General features: G+C 42.1%; 1 protein-coding gene across 2 annotated transcripts in view; it reads right to left on the minus strand.

Moving 5' to 3' along the window:
- Positions 1-17,055, minus strand: part of LOC106605157 (igLON family member 5) — a 157,390-nt gene that overhangs the window by 31,748 nt on the left and 108,587 nt on the right. For both annotated transcript variants that reach the window (XM_082975290.1, XM_014200521.3), the window contains exon 2: positions 5,592-5,670. In XM_082975290.1, coding sequence (XP_082831416.1) covers positions 5,592-5,670 — 79 coding nt within the window. The remainder of the gene's footprint in view (positions 1-5,591; positions 5,671-17,055) is intronic.

The raw sequence follows: 17,055 nt of genomic DNA on the forward strand, positions 1-17,055 counted from the left end.
AAGGGTTTAAACACTGTTTCCCATGCTTGTTCAATGACCCATAAACAATTAATGAACATGCACATGTGTAACGGTTGTTAAGACACTAACAGCTTACAGATGGTAGGCAATTAAGGTCACAGAAAACTTAGGACACTAAATAGGCCTTTCTACTGACTCTGAAAAACACCAAAAGAAAGATTCCCAGGGCCCCTGCTCATCTGCGAGAACATGCCTTAGGCATGCTGTAAGGAGGCATGAGGACTGCAGATGCCACATAAATTGCAATGTCCGTACTGTGAGACGCCTAAGACAGCACTACAGGGAGACAGGACGGACAGCTGATCGTCCTCGCAGTGGCAGACCATGTGTAACAACACCTGCACAGGATCGGTACATCCAAACATCACACCTGCGGGACAGGTACAGAATGGCAACAACAACTTCCCGAGTTACACCAGGAATGCACAATCCCTCCATCGGTGCTCAGGCTGTCCGCAATAGGCTGAGAGAGGCTGGACTGAGGGCTTGTAGGCCTGTTGCCCAAACCGACCATCGCTAGATCAGACAGGACTGGCAAAAAGTGCTCTTCACTGACGAGTCGCGATTTTGTCTCACCAGGGGTGATGGTCGGATTTGCGTTTATCGTCGAAGGAACCGAGGCCTGTACTCTGGATCGGGATCGATTTTGAGGTGGAGGGTCCGTCATGGTCTGGGACGGTGTGTCACAGCATCATCGGATTGAGCTTGTTGTCATTGCAGGCAATCTCAATGCTGTGCGTTACAGGGAAGACATCCTCCCTCATGTTGTACCCTTCCTGCAGACTCATCCTTACATGACCCTCCAGCATGACAATTCCACCAGCCATACTGCTCGTTCTGTGTGTGATTTTTCAATTATGTTCTGATTTAAGTTTTTGTTGGAAAGGGTTAACACTGAAGAGAAAAAAAGATCCAATCAGGATTTTTTTTGTGGTCTCTGGGGAAATCTAGCTAGCTAAGTCAACCATTGGCTAGGCCATCAGAAGCTAGACAGAAGGCATCTGCCATTCAACTGGATTAGGGCAACATTTCGGAGTGACAGTGCAATCAACCAATCACATTTAGACTTGGGACCGATTTTTCGATTTTTTTTTTATTTCTGCCTTCTCAAAGGCCAACAGGTCACTGCGCAATAACTAACAGTAGTTTTCCCACAGACTAGTTAGCTATCTTTTGTTGTAGGCTAGTTTGCAGCAGCTGCAGCAAATGTTATCAAGTAGGATGTTGTTGCTAATTTGTTAGCTTCTCCCTTTTCAAGAATAACTTTCAACAAGAAGTTAACCTTTTACTACAGTGGGTTAAATCAGGGTCACACAGAGTGATTCTTGGTAGTCTTAAACAAATCTACCTTCAAACAAAAGTATACACCTCACACACATGGTTATGGGCTTAAACAAAGACACCTGTACCATGTCAGATATTGTTTTGTTTGTTTGCATCCCAATATTGCACTTTATATACATCACAGACAACTGAACTATAACATAACCGTTTGACATAGAAACACCGGATTTTCGACGTTTTTTAATTAAATACTCTTTATTAATTATGAAATGATGAAAAATATGAATAAGGCCAAAGAGGGCACTTTTGATCATTGACTGCAGGAAAGGGTTGTTTCAAATGATCATCATCTGGTGAGTGGAACACAAATTGCCTACTAACCAAGACTTTGGACCAAAATCTTTCAATACCTGGTTTGCATACCCCTTGTTGCCTTAGTTAGTATTTACTGGTAGATATCATATGTTGAAACAGCTTTCCTACCTACCCTACCCGCTACCGATGACGTTCTTCTGTGAGCTGCTCCATTTCAAAACCAGTTGAGAGCTGTGTACTCTGGCTGCCTGCACATGTTCAGCACATGTGAATATACTTCACATGCTTTGCGATTGTGTAGGCTACTTTGTGCATGATTTCACTATTGTACTACATAATTGATAAGTCGTATACCTCCACTGCACTAATTTGATACGCATCAGTGGGGAGTATGGAGTGAGTATACTGAAAACAGTGGGTAAAAGGCGTATACTTGCATATAGCCTCCACTACACCACTGGCCCTCTGTGTTTACTAAAAAGTGTACTCTCCTACATGGGTCTGCTGGTATTGCTGTTGCTACCTTTTCTGCATCATTACCCTGTCACACACTGAAGGCCTAGGTCCAATACGTTCGCCACTGTGCAAACATGTTGATAATACAGTGCATTCGGAAAGTATTCAGGCCCCTTCCCTTTTTCACATTTTGTTACGTTACAACCTTATTCTCGAATGGATTAAATAAAAAAAAATCCTCATCAATCTAAATGCAATACCCCATAATGCCAAAGTGAAAACAGGTTTTAGGAAGTTTTGCAAATTTATTAAAAATAAAAAACAGAAATACCCTTTGCTATGAGACTCGAAATGGAGCTCAGGTGCAACCTGTTTCCCTTGATCATCCTTGATATGTTTCTAAGACTTGATTGGAGTCCACCTGCGGTACATTCAATTGACTGTACATAATTTGGAAAGGCATCCACCTGTCTATGTAAGGTCCCACAGTTGACAGTGCATGTCAAAGCAAAAACCAAGCCATGAGGTCGAAGGAATTGCTCATAGAGCTCTGAGACAGGATTGTGTCGAGGCACAAATCTGGAGAAGGGTGCCAAAAAATTTCTGCAGCATTGAAGGTCCCCAAGAACACAGCGGCCACCATCATTCCTAAATGGAAGAAGTTTGGAACCACCAAGACTCTTCCTAGAGCTGGCCGCCCAGCCAAACTGAGCAATCAGGGCAGAAGGGCCTTGGTCAGGGAGGTGACCAAGAACCCGATGGTCACTCTGACAGAGCTCCAGAGTTCCTCTGTGGAGATGGGACAACCTTCCAGAAGGACAACCATCTCTGCAGCACCCTACCAATCAGATCTTTACGGTAGAGTGGCCAGATGGAAGCTACTCCTCAGTAAAAGGCACATGACAGCCCGCTTGGAGTTTGCCAAAAGACACCTAAAGGACTCTCAGACCATGAGAAACAAACTTCTCTTGAACCCGATCGAACATCTCTGGAGAGACCTGAAAATAGCTATGCAGCGACGCTCCCCATCCAACCTGACAGAGCTTGAGAGGATCTGCAGAGAAGAATGAGAAAAACTCCCCAAATTCATGTGTGCCAAGCTTGTAGCATCATACCCAAGAAGACTTGAGGCTGTAATCACTGCCAAAGGTGCTTCTACAAAATACTGCGTAATGGGTCTGAATACTTATGTAAATGTGACGTTTACGTATTTTTTTTAATACATTTGCTAAAATGTCTAAAAACCTGTTTTTGCTTTGTCCTTATGGGGTATTGTGTCTAAATTGATGAGAAAAAAATAAGAATAAGGCTGTAACGTAACAAAATGTGAAAAAAGTCAAGGGTTCTTAATACTTTACGAATGCACTGTAGTTAATAAAGACTGTTCAGGTATTAATGTTCTAAAAAAGGAGTGTATATACTTGGCCTGGCAAAGCGGTTTTGAACGCTTACTGAATGGAAGCTGATAATTATGAGTTTTTCACTCCGCTGGTCTCGGCTGGTTTCAGGAAGAAATGAAGAGTCCTCACTGTCCGAGACCGAGTCAAGACCGAGTACAAATGTATCCGACAATGAGACAAGACCGAGACACTCAAAATGAGGTCTCGAGACCGTCTCGAGTACTACAACACTGACTCAAACGTTAGCTTGATCTGCTAGCTTGATCTTTTTTTTATGTGAACCGTTTTTTAATCCGTTTTTGCTATTGGGACTTAGCATTAGACTCCAGAGCCCTTTATTGCAGAGTTGGGTCACTGAGGTGGTCGGTTTTAAATTCACTAACACTGAAATATGGTGAGTTGGGATGTTATCGGGAACTTTGAAATTTGAAACAAGCATGCTAACAAGCATTCGTTGTTACACCCCTGTAATTACAGACTGTAATTACCAGCTAGCTAGCTAGTCAATAATGGCGCGCTGCAGTGCAGGATCCCACTGGGCAGATGTCAATTTAACATCTATTCCACGTTGGTTAAGTGTAATTTCATTTAAATGATGTGGAAACAACGTTGATTCAACCAGTGTGTGGGGAATCTCTTGATTGTGCGTGCAAACAGAACATGTTATTGTTTTAACATTTGAAAAGATCTAGAGTAGATTAGTAATAGTTTTTCAGAACTGTCTGGTATGACCTCAAGCAGTTTAGACTGGGCAAGTTCATTCCAAGTGAAATCTCCATCTGCATGCACCCCAGGCACCGGGTAATGGAAAACAAACTCGCCCACTCCTTTGACTACATTATTTTCTTTAATATACTATTACCTCACAAGACTTTCTTGAAAACCAGATTTTATCTCAATGCAACTACCCTGGTTATATACACGGAGTGTACAAAACATTAGGAACACCTTCCTAACATTGAGTTGCACACCCTTTTGCCCTCAGAACAGCCTCAATTTGTCGGGGGATGGATTCTACAAGGTGTCGAAAGCGTTCCACAGGGATGCTGGCCCATGTTGAGTCCAATGCTTCCCACAGTTGTGTCAAGTTGGCTGGATGTCCTTTGGGTGATACCATTCTTGATACACATGGGAAATTGTTTAGGGTGAAAAACCCAGCAGTGTTGCAGTTCTTGACACACTCAAACCAGTGCGCCTGGCACCTACTACCATACACCATTCAAAGGCATTTAAATATTCTGTGTTGCCCATTCACCCTCTGAATGGCACACATACACAATCCATGTCTCAATTGTCTCAAGGCTTAAAAATACTTATTTAATCTGTCTCCTCCCCTTTATCTACACTGATTGAAGCAGATTTAACAAGTGACATCAATAAGGGATCATAGCTTTCACCTGGTCAGTCTGTCGTGGAAAGATCAGATTTCCTAATGTTTTGTACACTCAGTCTATACGTATATATGAATACAAATATTATTTTGAGTTTGGAATGTAATTTTCGCAGTGTCTGAACTAGAAATGTTTTTGTGACAGTATGACTACAGTACTGTCCTTCACCACTAGATGTCCTTACAAGCTTCAGCTGGGGACCAGGCCAGGAGAGAATATGCCTGAGTGCTTTGTTTAATTGATGTGGCCAGGGTAAAAAAAAAATCTCTGTGAGGTAGGTCACATGGCCTCCAGTGAATAGCCTCCAGTGAATAGGCCTCATCTATGCCAGTGATATTACCTTTAATCACCCATGCAATGAATAGATGATCCTGTAAGTATGAAAGGGCATCATATATCAACTACAGAAGCCTGACAGTGGTCTATGGTTCTAGGGCTTGGCAATATGAGATGACAGTGATGGTGACCAGATTTGGAATGACACCTGACAGCGGGTTAAATAGTTAAAATGTTGATAGACAGTAGGCTTTTATGAAGGTCTCAAAGTCCAGGATATTGACAAAATGGCAGTTTTTCTGAGGAACATTTTTCAACCTAGTTGGGGTATACCGCATGAGGTTTTTATGACAGTGAATTGGCAATTAAGTCAGCATGATGACAGGAGAAGAAAAAAAACAATTTGAACATGTAATTAGTAGGTGCAGGTGTAGGATCAAAGAGTTACCTCAGAATGATGCTCTCTCCTTCCAGCACTGTAATGTTGTCGGGCAGGTGGCCGAATTCGGCTCCGTGCACACTTGGCCCTGCCAAGGAAAATGAGAGTAGAGAGGGAGGAGGGTGAGCATAATGCCGTTATAACAACAACAGACGGTCCATTCGCATTCTCAATACCCAAATCCCCTGGTTGGCATCTCAGCCGCCGTGGTGCTGAGTACCTCATTGATCCAGGTCAGGCTGGATGTGTTTGGCGGTTTACTTAGTTATTTGTGACGGGAAAGTCATAAATATACAAACAAAGGTGTTGTAGCTTATGCACTGACCCCCTGAATAATGATTTGGTTCCCCCCCCACCCCATGTGTGTGTGTGTGTGTGTGTGTGTGTGTGTGTGTGTGTGTGTGTGTGTGTGTGTGTGTGTGTGTGTGTGTGTGTGTGTGTGTGTGTGTGTGTGTGTGTGTGTGTGTGTGTGTCTCATTGAACAGTGTTGATAATGAGCCGGGGGAAGAGGAGGATTCACGCAGGGGCGTCAGAGCGTGAAATGAAGGGACACCAACGGCAACAGGAGGGATGCGTACAAAGAGGCTCACCCTGCCTACAAATAGACACACGCACACACACCAAGACAGTCTCGCAAGCGCACGCAAATACACACTACCACAGGAATTAAACTAAATGATAAACTGGGGATGATATGATATGTGGGGCATCGTCTGTCAATGAAAATGCCCTTTTTGTTACAAATGTAACCAGAACCACGCATAATACACATTCACTAATAATGACTAACTTTATAGAAAATTAACACAGGTCTCATAAACAATATCTCAAGCACGAGCCCACGTGCTAGTGAGTAGCCAGCTAATCTTTAGCCAACTTGGATCTATTTGCTAGATACCAAGGTAGAACATGAACACATCGTTCTGTCTGTCTCCAACTGTTTGAATAGCATGCTAGCCTGTCTACATTGTTCAGATGTTGAAATCAAGTGGCCTAACTTATTTCTCAGAATGGGAACGAGTTTCCAATTCCTTATGTAATAGTGTTTGATGCTTTTTGCACAATTCTAAAAGACAGACTAGACAGCTAGTATAACAGTCTTTGGCTAAAATGTTACTAGTGGTACATGGTACCGCAATGCCAAATGCAACAGACTGAGCATTTATTTTCCAGAATCAATGTTCATTGATACTCCCGTTTTAGAAGTGTCTGCTCCGCACGCAATTTGAGGAGTTGAGACCTAAAAAGGGTATCAATAGAAAGGTGCATTTCTCCTCTATTACAGTAAAATAATGTTTCAATGTGTTTCGGTGTCCATACGAACCCATTCTGTTAGACCAACCCTCAAATGCAAATACAGAGTTGAAACAATAGTGTGTGATTGCAGCCAGCAATTCGGGGCATTCCTGCATGTGGAACGCCTCGAGCATCCCATGGTTCCCTGCAATCGAGCACGCCATCTTCATGCTTGTGTGAGACTTTTGATGTTCTGGATTTCCCCTGATTGTCTATGGGATTAAAACGTGGGTCAAGAGGGGTCTACCGATGTCCTAGCTAGCTAGCTACCAGTGTCGCCCCCACTTCCCACCTGTTGTGTCCTGGAGTCCTCCTAGCTAAATAGCTAGCACACAGTGTCCTTCGCTTCCACTTGCCGAAGACCTGCCCTTGCTGTCGTTAGCAGAACTGTGGGAAATCAGTGCCTGACAGGTGGGAGAGAAGGACACTGTCTACCTGTGTCCTAGCTATCGTTAGCTAGCTAGCTCCCTATCCAGCCTGCTGTTTACCCGAGTCCTAGCAAAACAATGTACTAATAGAAGTATAAAGAGGTGTTCCTGCAGATGCAGGAATTAGACTTGGGCAGTATACCATATATACCGTATACGGGAACAGTCACAGGATGGTTTTTCAATACCGCCAATAACGTTGAAACTATTTCTTTGATGTTTCTCTATACATTTGAATATTTGTATCTACTTTTTAATAAGTAAATACCTGCGGTCAACTTGTGCAATATGTTAGAAGATAAAGCAGATCGCGTTCTTCATTTCACCTGTCACATTATTTTACATTATGAAGCTTACCATAGTTCTCCAGAACAGATGAGACAATCACATGTTTGTTTGTAAATAGCACAACTGGAGAAAGTGGGAGCAGGTGAGTCCAGCTGTGTATTGACAGAGGTCACGTTTTATATTAAAAGTCAACCGTGTTCTTTTTGCTTATCAATGAACATAAAGAGTGATCAGGGACTTGCAACTACAGTTGTCCTTCACAGAAAATATATTAGTGCAACACCTTTGTCAGAAAATAGCCTCATTTTCATTACATGACAACAGAAGTGCAATGCTATTTGGCTGGCAGCCACACAAGTAGGCTAAATGAGCTTACAAGGAAAAACATATGTATTTTTTTGCAAAAACTATGCATGGCAATCATATGTCTGTTTATCATATAAAGAATGTTGCCAGCTACATTTCCTAATGTTTTTCTTAAAGTTAATCTTGCATTTTACTGGAGAAAAGTAGGCTAGCTACACCTAGAAAAGTACCAGAGAAAAGTAGCTAAACATCAGTCAGAACACTGTCTGCTGATAGAATGCCCGTTTGTGAATTCTCATCCAATTTGGGAAGTGCAAGATGAGTCTGATTCCGAGCAGAAATTACAATAAGAAGCATTTTAGATCTGCGTTTATAAAACTCAGCAAGATATTACTTATGCATTTTATATTTTTGTTGCTATATGAAAAACAAATAATTATGTATTAACATGATCCCTAAGATTAACTTGCTAGTTATCTAAGTAGCTGAATTAATAAAATGACGGGGAATCATATTGTGTTAGCTTTCCGCTGTGTTCGAGAAGTCAAAGCCCTTTGGATGAGTTATCTGTACAACTGCCACTGCTATTTTTACATGTCCTTGCATTTTCTCTCCTCTCCGTTCTCGGCCAGTCTGCTTCTCGAGCAGAGCAGGCAGGCAGGTTGCCCTAGCGACTCCAGACTCCTCACAGACACAGTGTGTACGCTGCTCCAGAGCCAGTACTGTTCATTTACACAATATCTTTCATTCACATTCGCTTGTAAATGTCCAAACTCACCAGAAATGACATTCGGTAGCTCCTACCTATATATGTATAACTTTATGAGCTGGACTGCCTGTCTTTGCAATTTTTTTATTTGCGTTCGTTAGTATATTTTCTGCCTGCAATTGCACTCTTCTCAGTTGAAACTGATTGTCAGAGAGGAAGAACTGATCTCTCATCTTTGTTGTTGTGTGAGTAAATGATAAATTGCACACAGGATAGAAGGAGCGAAGGAGATGAGACCAAAAAGACAACATGCGAACAACTGGACATAAATGCTCATAAAATGTTTTATCATAATTTGATTCTTGTGATACAGACATTTGGAATACCGTCTTAAAACATAAATTCAAATGAATTAAATGAATTCTATATAACACCCAGCCCTAAAGCGCTACAGTAGTGTTGAAGCTTCCCTTCCTTGAATTATATTTTGTAAATCTGCATCAACTGACTCCACAAACAAAGATAACAGAAGCCATACAGTGCTATCTTAGCAATGACATACTGAGGCAGGTCTATACTCAAATCAAATCAAATGTATTTATAAAGGCCTTATTACATCAGCTGATGTCACAAAGTGCTGTACAGAAACCGAGCCTAAAACCTCAAACAGCAAGCAATGCAGGTGTAGAAGCACAGTGGTTAGGAAAAACTCCCTAGAAAGGCCAGAACCTAGGAAGAAACCTAGAGAGGAACCAGGCTATGAGGGGTGGCCAGTCCTCTTCTGGCTGTGCCGGGTGGAGATTATAACAGAACATTGCCAAGATGTTAAAATGTTCATAGATGACCAGCAGGGTCAAATAATAATAATCAGAATGGTTGTCGAGGGTGCAACAGGTCAGCACCTCAGGAGTAAATGTCAGTTGGCTTTTCATAGCCGATCATTCAGAGTATCTCTACCTCTCCTGCTGTCTCTAGAGAGTTGAAAACAGCAGGTCTGGGACAGGTAGCATGTCCGGTGAACAGGTCAGGGTTCCATAGCCGCAGGCAGAACAGTTGAAACTGGAGCAGCAGCACGGCCAGGTGCACTAGGGACAGCAAGGAGTCATCAGGCCAGGTAGTCCTGAGGCATGGTGCTAGGGCTCAGGTCCTCCGAGAGAGAGAAAGAAACTCAGCATGACACCATCTCTGTCCCTCCAAACTCTGTCAAATGCCAGCATGCACATCCAGTCCACCCTTACGGTGCCCATATTAGGACACCCTCACTGTCTGAAGGTCATGTCTAAATTTGACCTCAAAAGTGTTTTGGGTTTTGCATTTTAGCTAACCCTAACCCTTTTCTTAACCTTAACCTAATTCTCCTAACCTGCAACGCTAATTCTCGTAACCTGCTGCTTAAGTTCTCCTAAACCTGCAACGAAAAGTCAATTTTGACAAAACCTGTATTCCTTCTAGACAAAACCCTGTCTCAGTCCTTGCTAGATCTTCAACCAATCTCCTCTATCTCTTTCCTAACGTGTCCATAATATCTCTATGCTGCTGCTGCTGCCGTCTTGCCTCTAAGGTTTAATAAACAGTGACTTATGCGAAGAAACGCTGTGCAGTCAGGAGTTTAGAAGCACCCGGAGGTTTGTCTGATTAATGCAAAGAGGTGCGCTAAGACAATACGCGCTAAGCTTGGCAAGTGTAATTCCAGGCAGAGAGGTCTCGAAAACGTGACAGTTGTAAGCAGTGCAGCATCTGATGGCCAATTGCTCATGCTTTTAATTTAAACACGGGCTCTTGGTGGAGTCATGGCTTGATTGCACAGCGTAATGAAAAGGTGCAGGCATTCTGATTCGCGTCACGGTCTCATAAACAAATAGAAAAAAAAGGTGAATCTAATTATGCGTTGAAATTATGGTCAATGGCAATGGGGAAATTGAGAGATTTATTTTTCCAAAGTACTGAAATGAGTACAAAGTCTAAGCAGAGTAATACTAATAAGTTGAATATGAGTGTGTGTTTGTGTGTCTGATGATCCACAATTCTTCATGGTCCTTTCGAGACAGTTATTGTGTGTGTGCACCTGTACAGTGTGTGTGTGTCCAGTATGTGTGCATTTGCTTTAAGTGTGTCAGTCACCAGCAAGGACAGGCCATCCCACAGTGAGAACTAATGGCGCCTTGAAGGATGGAGAGGGATGGAGAATGTCCATGAAAATCCTCCGCTAAAAGCCATAATCACATTAGCGTGCTGCTTGCTGCTTGCTGCTTGCTGCTTGCTGCTTGCTGCTTGCTGCTGTGCTATCTAGGCTGGCCAAGAAACCCAGGAAGGAAGAACACACTGGCTGTATCAGCATCACTACCACTCACTGTGACAGTCCCTCTCACTGCATGGGGGAGGGGAGACATTAGCCATTGTGTCCAATGTACTGTATAACCAAGGCCTAGGAAACGTCACCAGGGGTAGGTGTTTGTTAAAGGGCAACTGAACGCAAAATGTCTTTGGTTGAAAACTGCATATGTGGCATCGATATTAGTCAGAAACACAACAAAGTGTAAGTACAATAATTTTGGTCATAAAGTCAGTATATTCCAAAACATAGTTTTGTGAGATTTGTGTAAGTGAGATCATCAGAACTTACATGAGGGTTGGGTTTCGATTACAATCATGCCCACTTGCCCACTAACACGGGATTGTAAATCCTAGGGAGAATTCTCATGCACGGAAAAACAGCTGCATTGATTGCGCTCTAGCCAATGTGGCAGCAGAACATCCAGGCAGTGAGACAGACCTGCACATTACGCAGCGCTTATATCCTATATCCTTATTTATCCAATAATAATTCTGACTGTGGTAGTGGTAGTGGCTATGTTGTTTTTACTGTGACTCAAGAGGGACAATCTCGTTTTCTTAATGACTAGCAGAAAATCAGATGCAGAATCGGTGAGTTAATCCGCTCTTTAAGGTTATTTCTATGAAACAACCTTGGATATACTGTAACCTATACCATCCTATGTGCACGTGCCACACTGCACAGTAGGCTTGTTACTGTGGGTCCTCAGTTGTTCTGTGCGTCCTCAGTTGTTGTACCCGCAAAACACCAGTCTCAACATCAACAGTGAAGAGGCGACTCCAGGATGCTGGCCTTCTAGGCAGAGTTGCAAAGAAAAAGCCATATCTCAGACTAGCCAATAAAATGAAAAGATTAAGATGGGCAAATGAATACAGACACTGGACAGAGGAACTCTGCCTAGAAGGTTGCCTCTTCACTGTTGACGTTGAGACTAGTGTTTTGCGGGTACTATTTAATGAAGCTGCTAGTTGAGGACTTGTGAGGCGTCTGTTTCTCAAACTAGACACTCTAATGTACTTGTCCTCTTGCTCAGTTGTGCACTGGGGCCTCCCACACCTCTTTCTATTCTGGTTAGAGCCAGTTTGCGCTGTTCTGTGAAGGGAGTAGAACACAGATCTTCAGTTTCTTGGCAATTTCTCGCATGGAATAGCCTTCATTTCTCAGAACAAGAATAGACTGACGAGTTTCAGATGAAAGGTCTTTGTTTCTGGCCATTTTGAGCCTGTAATCGAACCCACAAATGCTGATGCTCCAGATACTCAACTAGTCTAAAGAAGGCCAGTTTTGTTGCTTCTTTAATTGGAACAACAGTTTTCAGCTGTGCTAACATAATTGCAAAAAGATTTTCTAATCATCAATTAGCATTTTAAAATGATAAACTTGGATTAGCTAACACAACGTGTCATTGGAACACAGGAGTGATGGTTGCTGATCATTTTCCAGCTACAATGGGCATTTACAACATTAACAATGTCTACACTGTATTTCTGATCAATATTCTGTCTTTTTAATGGACAAAATATGTGCTTTTCTTTCAAAAACAAGGACATTTCTAAGTGACCCCAAACTTTTGAACGGTAGTGTATGTACACACACACACACACACACACACACACACACACACACACACACACACACACACACACACACACACACACACACACACACACACACAAATGATGTATGCATAAGCTGAAACCTGAAAACAACACGGTGAAGGTTACACACCAGAGGCCTGCTATTCCCTATTCCCCACTCAATTCCCATTTTTACAGCTCAATTGGCACCTTCATTGTAAAACCTGTATCACCCTGCCTTTACCCTCCCTCACTGCACATGGTGTTAACCAGGTCAACACACACAGCCCAGACTCACTCAGTCACACTCACCCACAACCATGTGTATAAGTACACACCGAAACACACAGAAACCAAGTCCGTTATCAACACACAGAAACACACTCACTCATGCATACACACCATCACAACCCCTGTCACCTCTGTCACTCACTTAGAGCGTGCACTGTGCATAAAGGCTGCCGCTTTGACCTTGGTAGGGGGGTGAAGGGCATCACATCGAAGATGAGAAGCTAAAAGGGTGTCTATGGTGTCTGTGGTGTCTCACCACTGGACAGTTGAATGTGCAGAGTCAGGGTCTTGTCAATTCGAATACTACACAGTCGAGAGGGGGGTGTAAGGGTTGATGGGGTGGACGTTGGACAGATGACGACAGAGCGTGAAAACACCTGCTAGACTGCGCATGCCCGCCACCCTTCAGCCTTAATAACACAGGGAGAGAGAGAGAGAAAGAGAAGCAGCAGTCCAGGTAGAGAGAGATAGAGGGAGAGAGAGAGAGAGATGGAATGAGAGAGAGGGAGAGAGAGAGAGAGAGAGAAGGCACAACTACGACAACATAACCAACAAAAACGGGTCACAACTCCTGCAGCTCTGCCGCACCCTGGGTATGTACTAGAGGTCGACCGATTAATCGGAATGGCCGATTAATTAGGGCCAATTTCGAGTTTTCATAACAATCGGTAATTGGTATTTTTTATTTAACTAGGCAAGTGGGTTAAGAACACATTCTTATTTTCAATGACGGCCTAGGAACGGTGGGTTAACTGCCTTGTTTGGTGGCAGAATGACAGATTTTTACCTTGTCAGCTCGGGGATTCAATCTTGCAACCTTACGGTTAACTAGTCCAACGCTCTAACCACCTGCTTTACATTGCACTCCACGAGGAGCCTGCCTGTTTTGCGAATTCAGTAAGAAGCCAAGGTAAGTTGCTAGCTAGCATTAAACTTATCTTATAAAAAACAATCAATCAATCAATCATAATCACTAGTTAACTACACATGGTTGATGATATTACTAGTTTATCTAGCCTGTCCTGCGTTGCATATAATCGATGCGGTGCGCATTTGTGAAAAAGGACTGTCATTGCTCCAATGTGTACCTAACCATAGACAGTCTTTCTTAAAATCAATACACAAGTATATATTTTTAAACCTGCATATTTAGCTAAAAGAAATCCAGGTTAGCAGGCAATATTAACCAGGTGAAATTGTGTCACTTCTCTTGTGTTCATTGCACGCAGTGTCAGGGTATATGCAACAGTTTGGGCCACCTGGCTCGTTACGAACTCATTTGCCAGAATTGTATGTAATTATGACATAACATTGAAGGTTGTGCAATGTAACAGGAATATTTAGACTTAGGGATGCCACCCATTAGATAAAATACGGAACGGTTCCGTATTTCTCTGAAAGAAAAAACGTTTTGTTTTCGAGATGATAGTTTCCGGATTCGACCATATTAATGACCTAAGGCTCGTATTTCTGTGTGTTTATTATATTATAATTAAGTCTATGATTTGATAGAGCAGTCTGACTGAGCGGTGGTAGGCACCAGCAGGTTCGTAAGCATTCATTCAAACAGCACTTTTGTGCGTTTTGCCAGCAGCTCTTCGCAATGCTTCAAGCTGTTTATGACTTCAAGCCTATCAACTCCCAAGATTAGGCTGGTGTAACCAATGTGAAATGGCTAGCTAGTTAGCGGGGTGCGCGCTAATCGCGTTTCAAACGTCACTCACTCTGAGACTTGGAGTAGTTGTTCCCCTTGCTCTGCATGGGTAACGCTACTTCGAGGGTGGCTGTTGTCGATGTGTTCCTGGTTCGAGCCCCGGTAGGAGCGAGGAAAGGGACGGAAGCTATACTGTTACACTGGCAATACTAAAGTGCCTATAAGAACATACAATAGTCAAAGGTATATGAAATACAAATGGTATAGAGAGAAATAGTCCTATAATAACTACTACCTAAAACTTCTTACCTGGGAATATTGAAGACTCATGTTAAAAGGAACCAGCAGCTTTCATATGTTCTCATGTTCTGAGCAAGACACTTAACCTGTTTGGGCTAGGGGGCAGTATTGAGAATTTTGGAAAAAATATGTGCCCATTTTTAACTGCCTCCTACACCAACTCAGAAGCTAGAATATGCATATTATTGTTCAGGTTTGGATAGAAAACACCCTAAAGTTTCTAAAACTGTTTGAATGGTGTCTGTGAGTATAACAGAACTCCTATGGCAGGCAAAAACCTGACAAGGTTTCATGCAGGAAGTGGCCTGTCTGACAAGGAGTCGTGCGTCTTGCATCTGTTTATTGAAGAGTAAGGATCTTAGCTGTAACGTGACAATTCCCAGGGCTCCAATAGGCTCTCAGAACCCGGGAAAAACCTGAACGATGACGAGGCAGCCTCTGGCTGAAACAGATTATCGCCTTATCCAAGTGGCCGATCAGAGGACCATTGAATGAGGCGCGTGCACGATTCGCCCCCGTGGAGAAATTTCATTCGGCTGTTTAGCTTATTGCAGATTCCCGGTCGGAATATTATCGCTTTTCTACGAGATAAATGGCATAAAAATTGGTTTTAAACAGCGGTTGACATGCTTCGAAGTACGGTAATGGAATATTTAGAAATTTTTTGTCACGCCATGCGCCATGCGCACGACCGTTATTTACCATTCGTATAGTGTCTAGAACGCACGAACAAAACAGAGGATATTTGGATATAACGATGGATTATTTGGGACAAAACCTACATTTTTTATTGAAGTAGAAGTCCTGGGAGTGCATTCTGACGAAGAACAGGAAAGGTAAGAACATTTTTCTTATAGGATATAGGATTTTGGTGAAGGCTAATCTTGCCGGGTGTCTAAATAGCTAGCCGTGATGGCTGGGCTATGTACTTAGAATATTGCAAAATGTGCTTCATCCGAAAAGCTATTTTAAAATCGGACATATCGAGTGCATAGAGGAGTAATGTATCTATAATTCTTAAAATAATTGTTATGCTTTTTGTGAACGTTTATCGTGAGTAATTTAGCAAACTGTTAGTAAATTCCCCGGTATGCTTTTTCTGAACGTCACATGCTAATGTAAAAAGCTGTTTTTTGATATAAATATGAACTTGATTGAACAGACATGCATGTATTGTATAACATAATGTCCTAGGTGTGTCATCTGATGAAGATCATAAAAGGTTAGTGCTGCATTTAGCTGTGGTTTGGGTTTTTGTGACATTATATGCTAGCTTGAAAAATGGGTGTCTGATTATTTCTGGCTGGGCACTCTCCTGACATAATCTAATGTTTTGCTTTCGTTGTAAAGCCTTTTTGAAATCGGACAGTGTGGTTAGATTAAGGAGAGTCTTGTCTTTAAATAGCTGTAAAATAGTCATATGTTTGAGAAATTGAAGTAATAGTATTTCAAACGATTCAAAAATCGCGCCACTGAATTCAGGTGGCTGTTACGTAGGTGGGACGAATTCGTCCCGCCTTGCCCATAGAGGTTAAATGTTAGCTTTCTTACATGGCACATATTGCACTTTTACTTTCTTCTTCTACACTTTGTTTTTGCATTATTTAAACCAAATTGAACATGTTTCATTATTTATTTGAGGCTAAATTGATTTTATTGATGAATTATATTAAGTTAAAATAAGTGTTCATTCAGTAGTGTTGTAATTGTCATTATTGCAAAAAAGAAAAAAATTGCAAAAAGAAATCGGCCGATTAATCGGTAGCGGCTTTATTTGGTCCTCCAATAATCGGTATCGTTATCGACGTTGAAAAAGCATAATCGGTCGACCTCTAGTATGTACATAGTCAATGGTAGGCTTTGAGGGGACTCCTACAGTAGGTACACCTATAGCTCATCTATTGGCAGTAATACTGTGGACTACTTTATCACTGATCTCAACCCAGAGTCTCTCAGAGCATTCACAGTCAGCCCACTGACACCCCTATCAGATCACAGCAAAAGACCAGTCTACTTGAACAGAGCAATACTCAATCATGATGCATCAAAGCCAAAGGAACTGAATAATATTAAGAAATGCTATAGATGGAAGGAAAGTAGTGTGGAAACCTACCAAAAAACAATTAGGTAACAATAAATTCAATCCCTGGACAAAACTTTTCACTGTAATAGTGAAAATGTAAACTTGGCAGAAGAAAACGTAAACAGTATATTTGACCTCTTAGCTTCCCTATCAAATCTAAACAATTCAAGCAGAAAACCTAAGAAAATTGACAACAATGAAAAAAT

Source organism: Salmo salar, chromosome 05 (assembly GCF_965601325.2).
Source record: "Salmo salar chromosome 05, fSalSal1, whole genome shotgun sequence".
Classification (NCBI taxonomy): Eukaryota; Metazoa; Chordata; class Actinopteri; order Salmoniformes; family Salmonidae; genus Salmo; species Salmo salar.